The sequence below is a fragment of the Ochotona princeps genome, chromosome 33, assembly GCF_030435755.1.
Source record: "Ochotona princeps isolate mOchPri1 chromosome 33, mOchPri1.hap1, whole genome shotgun sequence".
NCBI lineage: Eukaryota > Metazoa > Chordata > Mammalia > Lagomorpha > Ochotonidae > Ochotona > Ochotona princeps.
This window is the reverse complement of record NC_080864.1, coordinates 4959289-4977098: the sequence shown is the minus strand read 5'-3', so window position 1 is coordinate 4977098 and position 17810 is coordinate 4959289. Positions and strand designations below refer to the sequence as shown.

Below are 17810 nucleotides of genomic sequence, written 5' to 3'. Positions count from 1 at the left end.
GAGGCAGCCCCAAGGCGGCTTCCCACCCCCTGTTTCCTGCTGGGGAGCTCGACAGGGTGAGCCCCGGTGAGGAAGTGCAGGTGTGGAGAGGGGCGCTTCCGGACTTGGTGCCAGCAGGGTCCCTGGGTCTCATTCAGCCCCCAGCACATTCCCCAAGCTCAGGTCCAACTCCCAGCCCTTTCACCCACAGGGGGGCGACCCATGGAGGACACAGGGTAGGGGGGACCTTCCAGGAAGGGAGCTCGGTCACCTTGTGCCTCCCAGAAGTGCCTTGGCTGGAGGATCTGGCATCTCAGCCTCCTCTCCCCCCCCCCCCCCCCCCCGCTCCCCAGCTAGAACCTTGCCTCACCAAGGAAATAAAGAACAAGAAAGAAAAAAAATCATGAAAACCCTTCCTCTCCCTGCCTCTGGGACTGGTGTGGGGGGCTGCATTCCTCCCTCCCCTCCCTGTCCCTCTGGGGCTGGAGCCTGGCCTGGGTATTCAGGGGGAGGGTCCAGAGCTGAACCACAGATGTCGTCTATCCTTGGCCTTAGCAGTAGGTGTGGGGCACAGCAGGGGTGGGCCCAGGCCAGCTCCCCTGGGCAGGCCCCTGGTCTGGCGTGCAGAGGTGGCGGCCTAGGGGGAGAGTTAGGATGTGGCAACTCCTAGACAGATAGTAATCAGTAACACTCACATGCCATGCCCTGGGGGCCCGCAGCTGGGGGAGGGGCAGGGCGAGCAGGCTCCACTTGCTGCCTCTGAGAGTTCAGCCAATTCTGACTCTGACCCCCCTCACCCTCAGCCACAGAACATCCCAGATTCCCTTGCGCACCTGTTGGGGCCCAGAGGTCGTAGGTGAGGAGCTGGGTGGGGGATCGCCCTGGCGTAGCACATCCTGGATCCAGCCCACGAAGGCAGACAGCTGTGTGTACACGTCCGGGGTTTTTGGGTCACCACACCACAAGCCTGAGAAGGACGCCAGGCCGTGGGCCTGGCCCTTGCACACCAGGGGTCCCCCAGAGTCCCCCTGGTGGAGGGAGGAGTGGTCAGTTAGGTTGTCCTCCCAGCCTCATCCTCACAGCTCCCCCACTGCCCTGCAGAAATGGGGTCCATTGACACAGAGCCATCTCTGCTCAGCTGAGATGATAAGGAGCAGGCTCTGTCCTGGGTGGGAGGGTACCCACAGCGGCCCCCCTGTGTGTGGACACCCTGGGAAGTGGTGGCTGCTGCAGGCTACTGCGCAAGGCAGCGTGGGCGCTGGCCATGGGGCAGGCTGGCCTGTACAAGGACGTTTTTCAGCCAGGAAGCTGGCTCTCCCCAGTTCCCACACCAGGAAGTAGAAGCTGCACTGGGCCCAGGCTCCCGCCTGGGAACAAAACCCTCCCTTAATTGTATTGCTAGGCTCCCCCAGGGCAGGAGACTGTGGCCTGCTCCACCTTAGACCAGCCCCTCCTGGACCTTGCTGGTGCCTGCTGTGGCGTTCTGTGCCTGCCCCTCCCTCCGTCCTGGCCTCACCCACCGAGCAAATTCCACGCCTCCGGCGGCGGTCCCCACTGCGAGTGCAGAGCACGCCTGGCCGCAGCTGGCCCCGCCAGGAGTGATTGCAGGCATGCAGGCCCAGCACTCGAATCTCAGCCTCCATCAGCCCAGACGGTGGCTCATCAAAGCTGGACACAGAGCCCCAGCCAGTCACCCTGCATCGTGTGCCAGCCACTGGGGACTTGGCGCCCCGAGGCGGCAGCTGCAGCAGCCCCACGGCGGGGCCCAGGACGGCAGAACCATTCAGCTGTGGGGACAAAATAGGTTAGGGCAACACCCCTGGCTGCCCCCGCCTCTCCGTCCCCCACCGCCCCCTGCACTCAACACCCCAGTCTGTAGCCCTTTCCAGTCCAGCTGGCATGGGCCTCCAGGAAGCCTGCCTGGACCAGGGCCCTCCCAGGCATGGGCAGGGGGATCCCCTGATGGGCCAGCTCACCTGCAGCAGACAGATGTCATTGAGGTAGTTCAAGGGCTGATAGTCTGGGTGCAGGACAGCAGCCGCGATGCCCAACGTTTGCTGTGTGGGTTCTGGGTCCTGCAGCCTGTGGGCTCCCAGAACCACCAGACCAGAATGGGGGTCTCTGTGAGAAGAGGGAGCCCCCATCTGGCTGTGGCCTGACTTGGGAACTCCACCATGGCCCCCTTGCCCTCCTACCCAGCTCCAGCCGGAGCCACCCTCCCCGGACGCCTGTCACATCCACCTTCTGCCTCCCGGTACCTCCTCCCCCAACCCCTCCCTCACCTGCCGTGGACGCAGTGGGCAGCTGAGACGACCCACTGGGGTTGCAGCAGGAACCCCCCACAGTGGGGCCGGCCCTCGAAGCTCATCGCAGCCATAAAGGGCCGGGAGTGTGGGGGCACCTCGCGACCCCCGATGATCCAGGTTGCCCAGCAGCCTGAAGGCATGGGAGGGCCTGAGTCAGCCAGGGCAACAGGAGCAAGGAGGGAACCCCTGAGGGTGGGAGGGGTCTCAGGCCCCCCACTGAGTCACCCAGGGCCCACCGGTCCTCAGGGTGCTGGGGCTGCAGGTAGGGGGGCTCACCAGGGGCTCGCACAAGCAGTGTCAGCACAGCCAGCAGCAGGTGGCACAGGAACCCCATGGTGGTGCTGGCTGAACTGCCGCCCAACCCCAACAGCAGGCAGAGGGGGAGCAGGTTGTGGCCTGGGGGTGGGGCCTGGAGCCCTGTGGGGCAGCTCCAAGTGTGGGCTCTAGACCATGGGGAGCCCCCAGGGTTTGCACATGGAGGCCGAGCAGCCCTGCCCGCAGCTCAGCCCGCTCACACGGTCAGCGGGCAGCACCTCCTGCACTCCATCCCCCACCTGGTTTCTTTTGGGCTTCAGGACAACCTGGGACCCTCCAGGGCTTCAGCACAGCCCCGCACAGTCCCAGCTGACACACTGGATGGGTGCTGTGGGCAGCAAGTGAGCTCAGAGAACCATAGGGGGAGATGGGTGGCCCAGGCCCCCATGGGTGTTCACAGTGCAGCATGGGCCCCATTTCCTCCGGAGTCCCCCTCCCCAGCTGTGCCTCCACACGAGAAGAAAAGCAAAGGGGGACAGCTGGCCATGAGAGCTGCAGAGCTGCAGCATGCTGCCTCTATGCCCTCTGCTGGGCGGGCAAGGTCAGGATCGGGGAGCCGCATAGCCAGCTGCTTCCTGTCCTGGGAGTGGGGTTGTGAAAGAGATAACGGCACATCTACCCCACAGTCGGGCCCAGTGGGACAGGCAGGCTTGATGAGGGGAAGGCCTGGGCCATCAATGAGGACCCCCCCGGGCTGTCACTGGACCCCACTTGGGGGGTGGAACCCACCAGGCAGGGAAGAGCCAGGACCCCAGGGCTCCTGGGCTGAGGTCTCCAGGGGGGAGCTGAGTGACCGTGTCCCTTGTGGTCACCTAGGGAGGAGGGTGAGGACCTGGGGCTTGGTTGGGGGTGTGTGCCACCCACCTGATTCTCTGGCCTCGCATGTCCATCTCAGGAACTCCCAAGGCTGGTGAGAAGGTGGCAGGTGCAGAGGGCGCTGTGGGCCACCCTGTGGTCACCTCCTGTCCAGGCCCTATTACCCATTCCTTCCAGGGACATCTCCTGAGCCCCAGTTGTGTGCCAGCGTCACACAGGGTAGCCACTCAGAGGCACACTGGGTGGTTCACGGCTGCGGTGGGGTACAGGTGCATGGACTCCCCTCAGGCTCCCCCCTCCCTGACACATACACCAGGCCTCACCAGGCCTCACCAGGTCCAGGCTTAGGGAAGTGTGTGTGTGGGGGCGGGGGAGGTGGTTACGGGACCCTGAGGACCATGAGGTGCCTTCACGCTCAGCTGCTCCCACCAGGCCATGGTGGGAGGGCTGAGCAAAGGGTTTGTGCAGTGGGGTGAGGGGAGCACTTTGAGGAGCTACCAGCACCTCCCCACGCTGCACCCCGACTCTGAAGTGCTACCTGTCTAGCCCTCCAGCTGGCCACGTTCCTCCAGAAGCCACCGGCCTTGAGCTGCTGGCTGCCCTGCTCTGGACCCCACAGGAGGCAACAGAGTTGCCTGAGTCCCTGCCCTCCCACCTGCAGTCACAGGGGAGCTCCCTGCTTCGGCCTGGCCCAGACCCTGCCATTGTGGACATGTGGAGAGGAAGCCAGCAGATGGAAGGGTCCTTCTCCGACGCTCTGCCTGTTAAATACATCAATAAATCCATCTCAAATGTTTTTTGCAAAGCAAAAAGCAAGTTTGGAAGATTGTATCTTGGCTCCTGCTGTGAGCTCTGCAGGGAGGTGGGGGGGAAACCTGGGTCTCCTTCCCCAGAGTCCAGGGAGGGGGACCCAGCTCCCCCAGGACAAATGCTGGTTCCTTGAGGCAGCACACACACACCCTGTCAGGACTGTGTCCGGCCCTCAAGCCTTGCCCTGGACTCCCCCAGGGTCTCAGTCACCCCTCGTGTGTCCTCCACCAGAATGGGGGTTTGCTGCTCAGGGTGGGGGCACCTCTCTGCTTTGCCAGACCCCGAGACGCCCCCACAGCCAGAGGCCAGGGTGGGGCGGGGCTCGGGTCACAGAGCGGCCATGGGTCAGTGCCCAGACTCTTCTGGCCGCCAGCTCCAGCCCAGCTGGCGTGGACTGTTCTCGGGGCCGCTGAACTGTTCTCAACAAGCTTTCTTTGCGGTGGGCGGTGCCCTGAGTGCTGCCGGGCAGGTTGCGGGGTTGGGTGCGGTGCGGGGCCTGTGCTTGATCATGGAGGCTCTGCGAGACAGGTGCGTGGTGATGGAGGCGCTGCGCGATGAGCACGGTGATGGAGGCGTGCGGGGCCGGGTGTGCTGCTAGGCAGGTGTGTGCGTAGTGATGGAGATCTGGGGCACCGGCGCGCGGTGATGGAGGCGTGCGGGGCGGGTGCGCGGGACTGGGAGTGCTGCTAGGCGTGTGCGTGGTGATGGAGGCGTGCGGTGCAGGCGCGCAGTGACGGAGGCGTGCGGGGCGGGTGCTGGGCACTACCGGAGGCCGCGGCGCGGCGGACGCAAGGGAGGAGTAGCCGCCAGGAGGCGCAGCGCAGGCTCGGCGCGCGGGGAGGAGCGGGGAGGAGCGGGGAGGGGAGCGGAGGGGAGGGGACCGCAGCGGAGACGCGCGCGCCGAGCCCACCCCCCGCGCCCGCCGCCGCCGCCGCCGCCCGGACAATAAACAGCCGCGCGCGGGGCGATGCCCGAGCCGGTGCCGCCGCCCCCGCGCCGCGCAGCCCCAGCGCTCAGGCCTTAGCCCGGCGGGCCGCGCCCGCCGCCGACCCCCGCCCTCGCGCCCGCCCCCGCCCGGTCGCGGGGGGCCCACCCGGACGTCGGTCAGCGGGGAAATGGAGTGAGTACGCGCGCCCGGTCGGGTTCCCGGCGGGAAGGGACACCGCGGACCCGCCGGAGAGAAACCCTAGCCGGGCCGGGCCCCGCGCGCGCGTGCCAGGAGGCCTCCCACCTCCTCGGCGCCCCGGCGACCCTGAGGTTGGATGGGGTGGGCCCCAAGCAGTAACGTCCCCCGCCCGGAGCTGGGGAGCGGGAAGCCTGCGCCCTACCAAGGCAGCCTCGGCCCTGGGCCACCTGTGGGTGGCCCCTGGGAGTTCTAGTGACCCCCTCCCCAAATTGCACAGGTCTAGCCTTGTGCTCTCCCACGCCTCTCTGGCCGCCCCCAAGGGCTGCTTGTACCCTGTACACGGATGTACCTGACTGGGCCCAGGGAGTGAGCTGGCCGGGCGCCTACAGGGTGGTCCAGCCACCCAGAGCCCCCTGTGGAGGCCGAGGGCTGGCAGTCAGTGCTGTCCGGAGTTGTCGAGTTGTCGCGGGTGTGTGTGTGTGTGTGTGTGTGTGTGTCGGGCGTCTCCGGAGTGTGAAGAGGGTATGTCAGGGGTTTCCCAGCAATCGCGGCGGGATCTGAGCCCCCCCCTCCAGCCCCCAAAAGGTTGCCAAGTTCTGCAGTTGTGAGGTGCAAACCAAGGCGGACACAGGACGTATGGGGTCAGAGGGCAGAGGGCAGCTGTCACGCAGGGTTCCTGTGCGCAGCAGGTGCCTGACGCGAGTGGGCACTCACTCCCAGCTCTAGGTCCTGTCTTCCCAGCCCAAGGTGTCACCCTTACTCACACAGGTGGGCGACAGGAGGCCTGTTTGTAGGGCCAGGGGTCGGGGGCACATGGGGTCACCCCCCCATCTTGTGACTTATAGCAGGCCCTGCTCCCGGGGCCCCCGTGGGCGTTTGGCCTTCCTCTCCCTGGGTGTGTTTTCTGGCCAGCAGCTTTCCCCAGGGGTTCGCTGTGACCGCCACACCCTGGGCTGGGTGGGGGCTGGCTCCTCTTCCCTCCCGGGGAAAGCGAGACGCCCCGGTTGGTCCTGTGTTCTGGAAGCTCAGACAAAGGCCTGGCCAGCTCCCCACCCCGCCCCGGGAGCCCAGCCCAGGCTGGCCTGTCCCCTGTCACCCCACCCTGCCCGCTTGCTATCCGTCCAGGGGAACCGGGCCAGGGTGTGGCTGGGGGGAGGGGGCTGTGGGGTCTCTCACTGTGCCCTTTCCCGCCACCCTGAAGCCCATAGGAGGATGCAGCTGCCTGGGGTCACACAGTGGCAGGAGAGCAGGGGGGGTCCCTGGCAGGAGGCGATGAGCACAGCTCCCCTGGCTCTGCTTCCCGCTTCCTGGGGGCCCCTGCCCCTCTGTGTGTCTGCCAAAGTTCGTTGAAAATAGGAATTTGGGGCTTGGGAGAGGACAGTTGAATGCTCGCTGGTTTATGGATTGATTCTTGGATTTGACGAATCAACCATGGGTCCTGGGGGGCCGGGAGGCTGTGGGAGTGAGCATCGCGGTCGTGGGTGGGGTCCAGCTGGTGACATCGGGTCGGAGGAGTGAAGTTGGAACTAGACGGGTGAGCTTGGGCCCACACCCCAAGCGGCCCCAGTAACCATGCAGGCCCACACCCTGCCCGGGGCCCACATCCCGCCCAGGCCCTCATCACGGTGGCTGTGGCACCTGCGGGTCCCCTTGCCTGGAGAGCTGAGGTGGGGGGCTCCCCAGAAGGAGGTGGTAGTGTGTGCATGTGTGTGTGGAGGGGGTTGTTACTCCTGGGGCCCTGGGTCTGATCACAACATCACACACCTTAGTACTCTGCACGGAGGGACCCTCCAGGGCCTCCAGGACCCAAGCAGGAAGTACAGGTGCCCTTGACTCAGTACCCCAGCCCTCCATGTACCCCAGAAGGGTACATGAGCCCTACAGGCTCACCCTGACATGGGGAGACTGAGGCAGGGAGAGGGGACTGACTTGGCCTGGGGACAGGCTGGGAGGCAGCTTCCTGTGCCCACACCACAGGTGGCCTGGGCCCCGGGTTTCTCTGGCCTCTGTGGAGGGGGCAGGACCTCGGGCCCCTCCCAACCTCCTTCCTGGGAGGGCCAATGCTAATGTCCTTCAAAGTGTACCCCTCTGCCCCTGCCCCGGTTTCACCTGTCTATTCTATGCACGTGGCCCCTGCCTGTCCAAGGCTAGGGGCACCACAGGGGTCAGGGGGGGCCAAGTGGTGAGGATTTCTCCAGGAGGTAGGAGGGCCCAGCGGGGGCAGAATCCATGCTGGGAAGACAGGGACCTCGCAGGTCCGGGTGCCCAGGAAGACTGAGCAGGGCCTGGAAGAACCTGACCACCCAGGGGCAAGACCAGGGCAGGCATAGGGGGTGGTGGGCGGCTCTGGGAGATGAGGTGGCAGGGGGCAGGACTCCAAACTGGCCACAGGGATGGAACAGCCTGGACAGGGGATATCCCTGTCCAGAAGAGTAGCCAGTGGCAGTCATCGGGCAGCGAGTGGAAAGTCCATGGCTGGCCGGCTGTCTTCTGCCCCAGGGTTGGGAGCAGGGGCTCGGGCAGAGCTGGGAGAACAGCAAGAGGGCAGCCTTGGGGGGCCAGGATGCTGCCTGTAGTGACCCCTGTAGAGAAGGGCATTGGGCAGGTGCCCCACCCTGGCTGGCGACCTGGTGGGAGGCTCTTAGCAGCTCCACGCAGACTTGATTCCGACTCCGCCCCTCGCGGGTCAGAGGGGGTAAAAGCTTGCTGCTGGCTGGATTTTCAGCACCCCCAAGAAGGGCCCCTTTCCTGCCCGGCCCCCACTTGCTGTCACTCAGAGTGCGTCCACGCGATGGAGCTGCAGGTCTGTTCTGGCTGCCCGCGTGTGTGCGTGGGACAGGCGCTGGCTCTATGATTATCTTTCCACGTTCATGCTTTCTGTTTTGTAAGATTGTTTATTTGCAAGTCAGAGCTATGAGAGCGTCCATCCAATGGTTCACTCCCCAGATGGACACAACCCGCAGGGCTGGGCTGGGTGGAAGCCGTGAGCTAAGAGCTGTACACGCATCTCCCCCATGGGTGCAGGGGCCTCAGAACCTGGACCGTCCTCTGCTGCTTTCCAGGGGAACAAGAAGGGAGCAGGATGGGAAGGGGAGCAGCCAGGACTTAAACCTGCACCCACCCGGGGGCCAACACTGCAGGAGGCAGTCCTGTCTCCCTCATGGGCAGCTCCATCTGTATCCATACCCAGTGCCGAGGGTCCCAGCATGGCTCACAGTGAGGGAGAGGATATGAGGTGGGTGGGGGTGGGAGGGTAGGAGGGCCAGGGCTGGGGGACTGGGGCTGGGGGCGGTGAGGATGGCCAGGCCGCCCAGATCGGGTTGTGCCCCTGCAGCAGCCCTGGGAGGGGAGCCGAGGCCCGGCCTGCATAGCCCTGATGCCTCACAGGTCACCCAGTGGGCAGGGATCGCTCAGGGGTGAGGACGCTAGGGCAGAACATTCTGGAAAAGGAACAGCTGCCGGTGACCTTGCTGGGCTGTGGGAGTCGCAGGGAACCAGTACCCCCAGCAGCTCCCTCCCTTTCCTCCCCTGCACCCCGTTGCCCCCAGCCCTGGTACAGGGAGAAGAGGTGAACACCACACAGGCCTGCAAGGAATACCAGAAGGTTCTGTCCGAGTAGAGAGGCCTGGATGGAGGAGAGGGCAGGGCAGGCCAGGGTCCCCTGACAGAGCAAACCTGTTGCCCATTAACCCGTGTGTCCAGGGAGCTGGACCCTGTCCCTGCCTTCCCGGAAGGGTAGGCCACCCCCTCTCCCCAGCCCGCACCTGCCCCCAGCCTCCTGTCCTGGACAGAGGCGACCCTGGTGCACAGAGGGCACTCAGTGGACAGTGGAGATGGGCCAGGCTCCTGGTCTTCGCCGGTTCAGAGGAGTCTCAGTGGAGGTGCTGCAGCCCCCAACCCCAATCCCAGCCTGCCTCACCCCCAAGCTCCGGCCATCTTCACCCCCTCACCCAGCCCCAGCTCACCTCATCCATCTCTCCAGCCCCCACCATCCTCATCGCCCCCCAGCCTCAGCCCGCTTCACCCGATCTGGGCGGCCACGCAGGATCCCATCTGGGTGGCCTGGCACAGGACGCAGCCTGGCAGGACCCCGATCTGGTTGGCCACGCAGGACCCCGATCTGGGCAGCCTGACAGGACCCCGATCTGGGCGACCTGGCACAGGGCGCAGCCTGGCAGGCCCCCGATCTGGGCGGCCTGGCAAGGGGTGCCGCCCAGCAGGATCCCATCCGGGCGGCTCAGCCCTCATCCCTTGGGCCCCGCAGCAGCGCCTGCCCGCCCGGCCGGGGGCGGGAAAAGCTCCTTGCGGCCCCGCCCCCGCGCGCCGGGGCCCCGGGTTGCCATGGGGACTGTGCGGTTGCCACGGCGACCGCCTCCCCGGGCCGCCATCCGTCACTCGCGCGGCGGCGGCGGCGGCGGCGCCCCCAGCCCCGGGGAGAGTGTGCAGGCCCCAGGGCGCCCGACCTTGCCTTGCCCTGGCGGGACACTGTTGGGGCCTTGTCTGCGGCCGGCCGAGCCAGCCAGGCTGCCCACCTTGGGTCCGACCGAGCAAGCCAAGCTGCCCACCTTGGGTCCGGCCACGCCGCCACCCTGGGTCCGGCCTAGGGAGCCGGCCACAATGTCCACCCTGGGTCTGGCAAGTGGTCACCAGCCCTCCAGGGCAGCCGGCCCAGCATTGGTGGCCCTGTGGTGGCCCCCAGGCTGGTCCCACCAGGCCCTGCCTTCCCTAGAGCAGGTGTCAGGCCCTGCCAAGAGTGCCCAGGCAGGCTCAGCAGACGATGGGTGGGGTCTGTGTGTGTAGGTTTGAGCCAGGAGGTCTGCCACTGTTTCAAAGTTTATTCAGGGCCACTGGCTGCTCCAGTTCCCACCCGATCCCATCCAGCTCCCTGCTCCTGTGCCTCGAAGCTGTGGAGGATGAGCCAAGAGCTGTTAGGCCCGTGCATCCACAGAGCAGGCATGGATGGCTCTCCTGGCCTCTGCCTGGTCCAGTCCTGACCACTGTGGTCACCTGGGGAGTGGCTCTGCAGATGGAACATCTCTCTGTGACTCAGATTTCCAAATAGTTATTTTTTTATTTGTTTTTGTTTTCAAGAGCAGACAGATGCCCACCCACTAATCCACTCCCCCAAATCTGTCTAGTGGCCGAGCTGCGCCAGGCAGAAGACAGGAGCAGGCTGCTCCATCTGGGTCTCCCCATGGGACGGCAGGGGCTGTCACTGCTGCCCTCCAGAGAGCTGGAGGGAAGGTGGAGTGGGTCTGGACCCCGGGCTGGTCGCAGGGTCTCCACAGCCACAGCATGGGCCCACCCAGCGCTGGGAGGGTGGGCAGTTAGCAGCAGCCCTGGGTGGGACAGGTGCATCCTGCCAGTGTGGGCCCCCAGGTGGGCATTGAGGGGTGTAGGTGCCCAGGGAGGCAGGGCAGGTGGGCACTGAGGGGTGTAGGTGCCCGGAGAGGCAGGGCAGGCAGGCACTGAGGGGGGTAGGTGCCCGGAGAGGCAGGGCAGGCAGGCACTGGAGGGGTGTGGGTGTTCGGGGAGGCAGGGCAGGTGGGCATTGAAGGGCGTAGGTGCCCGGGGAGGCAGGGCAGGCTGGGGCCCCAGCGGCTGCTGAGGTGTGAGGAGGCCGGGGTGGGGCTCCCTGATTTTTGGGGTCAGTTCATGGGGCAGTAAGATGGAGAGACAGGGGCGGCTGGCTGTGGCCTGAGGGAGCCCCTTCAGCTTTTTCTCACCTGCAGGGTCCCTGCGGCAGGTACCCCGTCCCAGCAGGAGCGGCTGCAGGCCATCGCGGTGAGTCCTCCCGGTCCAGAGGCCACTGGGTGCCCCGACCCGGCGTGGGCAGCGGGAGGGACCCCATGGGCGGAGCTGGCCCGCTGACCGGGTGGCCTCCCGCAGGAGAAGCGAAAGCGGCAGGCAGAGATCGAGACCCGGCGCCGGCAGCTGGAGGATGACAGGAGGCAGCTGCAGCACCTCAAGGTGGGGGGCGGGGCCAGGAGGGAGGAGGGGCGGGGCCGACGGTGTGGGCGTATCCACGACGGGGGCGGGACCAAGTGTAGGAGGGCGGGGCACGTGGGTGGGGCGGGGCCAGAATGGAGGGGCGGGGTCAGGAGAGGGGCGGGTTCAGGAATGAGGGGCAGGGCCTGATGGAATGGGGGCGGGTCTGGTGTAGGGCGGGATAGGGGAGGGGTCAGATTGAATGGGCGGGGCGAGACCAGAAGGGGCGGGGTCTGGTCGGGGCGTGGCCATGTGAAGGTGGGCGGGGCGGTCGACTCGGGTTCCCGCCCACAGCTGTGATGACCACCCTGTCCCCTCAGTCCAAGACGCTGCGGGAGCGCTGGCTGCTGGAGGGGACGCCGTCCTCCGCCTCGGATGGGGACGAGGAGTTCCGGAGGCAAATGCAGGAGGACCAGCAGAGGGTCCAGAGCCTGGAAGCGTCCATCTGCAGGTGGGGGCAGGGGTCACCCTGGGGAGGGGTCACCCCAGGGAGGGGTCACCCCGGGGAGGGGGGCTTCCACCTGCAGGTGGGGACAGGGGTCACCCTGGGGAGGGGTCACCCTGGGGAGGGGGCATCCCCATGAGACCCAGCCCTTTCTGGGGTCACATCAAGGGCAGTGCCCCCCAGGCAGGACAGCCAGGGCCCCCCAGAGAGGCTGTTGTCCTGTCCACATCTGGCTCTGTTTCCCTGTTGGCCCCCCAGGTTACACTAGCAGGCCATGGGGGTGGGAACCCATTGCACCTCGGTCTCCCAGGTGGGGAAGGGGTTCTGGGGGGCTGGGGGCCTCACTTCTGCCCCTCCACAGCCTGGAGAAGGAGCTGGAGGCGCTGGAGAATGGAGAGGCCCTCCCTGGCTCCATGAGGGAGAACTCAGCGGCCCCCAGCCCTGCCCGAGCCCTGGCTCTCAGCCCCGCCCTGGAGGAGCCCAAGGCCGAGGTGGTGCTGAACTCACAGCAGGTACAAGGGCTGGGGGCCTGGGGGCGGGGGGGGGGGGGGGGGGTGGTTTGCTGGCTCCAGGGCACGGGGTGGAGGGTGCTGGCCTCGGGGCTGGGAGTGCAGGGGGCTGGCTTCGGGGCTGGGAGTGCAGGGGGCTGGCTCCAGGGCAGGGGGTGCAGGGGGTGCAGGGGGCTGGCTTCGGGGCTGGGAGTGCAGGGGGCTGGCTCCGGGGCAGGGGGTGCAGGGGGCTGGCTTCGGGGCTGGGAGTGCAGGGGGCTGGCTCCGGGGCTGGGAGTGCAGGGGGCTGGCTTCGGGGCTGGGAATGCAGGGGGCTGGCTCCGGGGCAGGGGGTGCAGGGGGCTGGCTTCGGGGCTGGGAGTGCAGGGGGCTGGCTTCGGGGCTGGGAGTGCAGGGGGCTGGCTCCGGGACAGGGGGTGCAGGGGACTGGCTCCGGGACAGGGGGTGCAGGGGGCTGGCTTCGGGGCTGGGAGTGCAGGGGGCTGGCTTCGGGGCTGGGAGTGCAGGGGGCTGGCTTCGGGGCTGGGAGTGCAGGGGGCTGGCTCCGGGGCAGGGGGTGCAGGGGGCTGGCTTCGGGGCTGGGAGTGCAGGGGGCTGGCTTCGGGGCTGGGAGTGCAGGGGGCTGGCTCCGGGACAGGGGGTGCAGGGGACTGGCTCCGGGACAGGGGGTGCAGGGGGCTGGCTTCGGGGCTGGGAGTGCAGGGTGCTGGCTCCGGGGCAGGGGGTGCAGGGGGCTGGCTCCGGGGCAGGGGGTGCAGGGGGCTGGTTTCGGGGCTGGGAGTGCAGGGGCTGGCTCCTGGGCAGGGGGTGCTGGGGACACTGGATCTGGATTACCTAGGTGGGTGTGGAGGAAGGCCTGGATCCAGACTTACCAGGGGTCTGTGGGTGGGGGTGGGGGGCTTGAGGCATACCCAGGTTTCCGGCTGGAGCCCAGAGAGCACACAGCACAGGGGATGGGTTGCTGGAGCCCGGGGTCCTGACCCTGCATGCTTCCCTCTGGGCAGTCGACCTGCTGGGGTCCTGGGCAGGGTCTCCCCTCTGAGCAGGCAGCAGGAGCCAGGAGCCCCGTGGCTTCCCCCCCTCATCTCTCCTTTTCTCTTGCAGACCCCGCTGGGCACACCCAAAGGTAGGGCTTCTGGAAGGGACGCCGGGGCCCTCTGCTGGCCGCGGCGGGGACGGCAGGGCCATGGACCGATGCCCTTGGGGACTGGAGTGGCCCACCCCTTCTGCCAGGAGGGGCCGGTGGGGCCCTGCTTCCCACATCTGAGGGCCTGGGTTCACGGCCCGGCTCTGGCTGCCCATGAGGGGTCAGGGAGGCCGCAGCGCTGGGGTCAGACGTGGTTAGCAGGCCAGGCCCACCCAGCGTCCTGCTGCAGGTGCCCAGCTCGGGAGCAGCCGTGGCCCGGCGGGCATGGCCTGATTTGTTGCCAGTTAATTATTCACAAGATAAGTGTCTGCTGCTCTTAATGGGGAATTAAAAATTAATAATTAAGAAAAATCCACGCACAGCTCTCGGGGATTCCGAGAAAGTCTTTTGGCTGGGCAGTGAGAAGCCAGGCGGTGGGATGGGGGCAGGCTGTGCGGGTGCCGGGGTCCCGTGCCCTTGGGGTCGACGCACACAGTGACCTCTTGACCTCTGACCTGCCTCCCCCAGCAGAGCCGAGCGTCTCCCGCACCCCTGTGAGGACAGCCGAAGGCTCGACCATGATGAAGGCAGGTGAGTCAACCCCGTTCCAGCAGCCGTCCGTCCAGGGCTGTGTCTCGGTCCCGCCCTCAGTGGGGTGAGCTGTGGCCGTGGGGATGACAGCTGGACCGAGGCCGCGGCCCTGGGCCTGGGGTCACCGGGCACCCCTCTGCTTCGGTGCCTCCCGCAGCCTGGCCCAGGCGTCCCCGCATGGCGGCTCCAACCACACGCCACTTCTGCCATGTCTACCACAGGCTTGCTCTAGGGGGCCCGTCGGGGTGGCGCACGCACTCCCACCGCCTGGCCAGAGGGACGCTGCTTGCTCCAGGCCTCTGCCAGTCGCGCCGGTGACCATGCAGGCCTGTAACACGGGGGCCGGTCAGTGCGCAAGGTGTCAGGACAGGGAGGGACAGGCACCGTGTGCTGAGGCGAAGGGCAAGACCCAGAGCAGGCAGAGCCACACATGCCGGTTAGAGCCACCCTGGCTGGGCACCGGGCTCCCCCGCCAGTGACTGTGCGGCTCTGGGCAGGGACGTTAGGCTGTGCGGTGGCCTGGGGGTTGTGACCGCCATCTAGCCAGTGCAGCTGTGGGGCACAGCCTAGGGTATGGTGTTCTGGGAGACATGGATGTTGTTCTGGGTGGTCTGTGTACAGTGGTGAAGCCTCACCAGGATGGGACAGGCCTGGGGTCAGGGGCTGGCAAAACGGGGACCACCCCAGTGGGTGCTCATAGGTGTCCCGTGGGCAGCACCATCCGTTAGGGCACTGGGCCAGTAGGCTGGCCCCTGAGCAGCCTCCAGTGGTCTGGCTGGGGTGGAGGTCTCGGTGAGGGTCCCGGGGGACCTGAGGTGACCAGCAGCACACAGTGAAGTCTGGGAGCTGAGCAGGCCTTGAGGCCAGGGTCAGCACGTAGGCTGGCAGCTCCCAGCCGTGGGGTGATGACCACCGTGGATCTCCTCCGTGGTGGTGCAAGGCTGGGCTGGGAAGGATGCGACTGGTGCCTGGTGGGAGGCCCGAGCCAGGCTGTGACTCTACTCCTGGGCTGTGGGGCTCCCTCACATGGGCACCATGATGCCCAAACCGAGACGAGGGTCCAGTGGTTAAGAGGGGATGCTGAGGAGCCGGTGAGGAGGGGTGTGCAGACAGGGTGCCCTGGGCCCCCGCCTCCTGGCCTGCTTGGCGCTGCTGCTGGCTGCTCCCCCTGCTTGGCCGCGGGCTGGCGGGGGGCGCATGGGCGGGCGACCGCCGCGTAACCGGTGCCTCTCGTGGCAGCCATGTACTCGGTTGAGATCACGGTGGAGAAGGACAAAGTGACGGGGGAGACCAGGGTGCTGTCCAGCTCCACCCTGCCCCCCCGGGGGCCGCTCCCCCAGGGCATCAAAGTCTACGAGGACGAGACCAAAGGTACGAACGAGACCCACTGCCCCAGGGCTTCCAGGCCGACTCCGGAGCCCTGCGGTCTGGAGGCTGTGCCGGGCCCCAGGGTGGCCTCGGCTTTTGACATTGCGGGCCAGCAGGTGCAGGTGCCTGCTGTGTGGGCGTGAGGCAGCTCCAGGGGAGCCCAGAGATGCAGGGAGTGAGTCTGTGGTAGAGCTGGGCATCCACAGCCCACAGAACGGTACGCCCAACAATGGGCGCAGCAGGTGCATGGCGGGAGGGGCTCAGGAAGGCTGGGGGCCATGGGGTGGTGTCCCCAAGGCACACACAGGAAGCCAAGCGGGCTGGGCGGCTGTGGGGCTGAGGTCTGGAGTCAGGGCCCCCCTGGTGGCCGGGGTGGGACAGGCCGCAGGAGAAGGGAGGCTCTGGGCAGAAGGCATAGGGTCGTTCTATTTTTTGTTTGTTGTTTTGTTTATTTGAAAATCAGAGTTACGGAGAACATCTCCCATCCCTAGACGCCCACAGCAGCCGGGGCTGGGCCAGGGGCTGCATCGGGGTCGGCTCCCCGATACTTGGCCATTCTTCTGCCTTCCCAGGCAGCTGGCTGCAAAGTGGAGCAGCCGGGGGCTCAGACTGGTACAGTCTTAATACCTTCCCAGTTACTCCACCACCTACATCTGATTCCAGGACTAAAGGAAGCACCAGCCCTTCCCCAACTCCTGGTGGCCGCACATCCCCTTCCTGTCCCCGTGGGCTCCCCAGTGCTGGACGTTTCCTGTCCACGGAGCCCTGCGTGTCTGCGTGTCTGGGTGTGGCATCCAAGAGGCCCCCGCCCCACGCCTGACTCCTGTTCCTGGCAGTATCTGGTTCCCCCATGTGCCTGGACCAAACCCTCTCCGGCTCCCCAGTCCTCCCACCCCCACGCCCCCCCGGGGATTCAGGGCTGGCCAGACTGGACTCTGGTTGCCTAGCAACAGGAGACGGGTGGGGGGGGCCCAGGTTCAGATTCCAAAGCTGGAGCAGCGGCCAGGGGACATTCCCAGCCTGGCTCCATGTGACCGGCGGCCAGGGACAGGGACCTGACCCTTGCTCCCGGCCAGGTGGGCGGCTCCTCCAGGCGGCCACAGGGCGGGCCTCTGCTCACAGCTGGGACGTGGGCTGCGGGCGGTGCTGGGAGGAGACAGACTGGGACATGGCTTGAGCCCTCCCAGGGGTGACCGCACCCCTGCGGGAGCAGGGTCTCCTCCCAGGAGTGACCACACCCCAGCTGGTATAGGGCACCCTCCTTGTGTTCTAGACTGAGGTCCCCAATCCCTCATGGTAACCAACACTCTAAGGAACTACATGGTGGGGCACCAGACCCCTGGGCTGGGCAGTCCCCCACAAAAGGAGTGGCGGTCAGGCCCCAGCTGTGTGGCTCTGGCTGACCGTGCCTTGCGTTTGCTTGTTTTTTTTTTGCCCCTTCTACCATGGAGGAAGAGCCCCCCGGAGCAGTGGGGGCGGAGAGCAAACCAGCGGTTGCAGGGGGGCCATGTGGCAGCTCCGTGTCCCCCTGCGGGTGGCCGTGGCCGCACCCCCTGGGAAGCGCAGGCGCTCACGCTGGTGCTGTTTCTCTTCCCACCCCAACCCCCGGGCAGTGGTCCACGCCGTGGATGGCGCCTGTGAGAACGCCGTCCAGCCGCTGAGCTCCTCCGAGGTGGACGAACTCATCCACAAAGCAGACGAGGCGGCGCTGAGCGAGGGGGCTGCGGAGGAGGCCGTGCGGGTGACACCCACGCGGCGGCAGATCGCTGGGGTGCAGGCGCAGCCGGGTGAGGCCACATCGGGCCCGCCGGGCCCGCAGCCCGGCCAGGAACCCCCGGTCACCATGATCTTTATGGGATACCAGAACGTGGAGGACGAAGCGGAGACCAAGAAGGTGCTGGGGCTGCAGGACACGGTCACCGCGGAGCTGGTGGTGATCGGAGATGCTGCTGAGCCGGCCCCACCCAACGGCAGTGCAGCTGAGCCCCCCGCCCAGGCGGGCGCCTGCGAGGAGAGCCAGGCAGGGCCCGAGACCACCACCACCAGCGACCCCCAGGACTTGGACGTGAAGAAGCAGCGTTGTAAATGCTGCTCGGTCATGTGAGCCGCCTGGCCCGGCCCCGGTCCCTGCCCTGCATTCAGATACCCGTGGCCCTCCCGGCGCCCACCCCTCTGCCTGAGGCCAGGGGACGGCTGCACCTGTCACCCCCCTGACACACACCCCACCACTGAGCCGTGCACCTGCACCCGGCAGGAGACAGGACAGACCCCTCCTTGTGGCAGCTTCACAGATGTGGCTCAGCCCCCACTGTGGCCACCCACCGGGCCCCCCACCTGTGCCTTTGTGCCACTTCCGATGTCTGTGGGGTGGGGGACCTGGAGGCGGGGCTCCCCTCGCCAGGCCGGGGCAACTGGGGTGATGCCTCACCCT

General features: G+C 66.8%; 2 protein-coding genes across 3 annotated transcripts; one reads left to right on the top strand and one right to left on the bottom strand.

Annotated features, from left to right (window-relative positions):
• Nucleotides 1–481: 481 nt before the first annotated feature.
• Nucleotides 482–2638, bottom strand: LOC101526924 (serine protease 57). The gene is made up of 6 exons (XM_058657644.1): nucleotides 2562–2638; nucleotides 2262–2415; nucleotides 1956–2100; nucleotides 1500–1766; nucleotides 813–1007; nucleotides 482–616 (listed from the first exon to the last, which is right to left on the bottom strand). Exons 1-6 carry the CDS (start codon nucleotides 2617–2619, stop codon nucleotides 482–484), a joined length of 954 nt encoding a protein of 317 aa, XP_058513627.1. The 5' UTR covers nucleotides 2620–2638.
• A 2457-nt stretch (nucleotides 2639–5095) lies between these two features.
• On the top strand, nucleotides 5096–17528 carry PALM (paralemmin). Of its 2 annotated transcripts, XM_058658072.1 has the most exons (9): nucleotides 5096–5346; nucleotides 11085–11136; nucleotides 11242–11322; nucleotides 11661–11791; nucleotides 12147–12297; nucleotides 13399–13420; nucleotides 13952–14011; nucleotides 15251–15382; nucleotides 16993–17528. In XM_058658072.1, the coding sequence occupies exons 1-9, from the start codon at nucleotides 5342–5344 to the stop codon at nucleotides 17481–17483; spliced, it is 1125 nt and encodes a 374-aa protein (XP_058514055.1). In that variant the 5' UTR covers nucleotides 5096–5341; the 3' UTR covers nucleotides 17484–17528. The 2 variants fall into 2 exon arrangements, with proteins under 2 accessions (XP_058514055.1, XP_058514056.1); XM_058658073.1 differs by lacking the exon at nucleotides 15251–15382.
• Nucleotides 17529–17810: the final 282 nt, after the last annotated feature.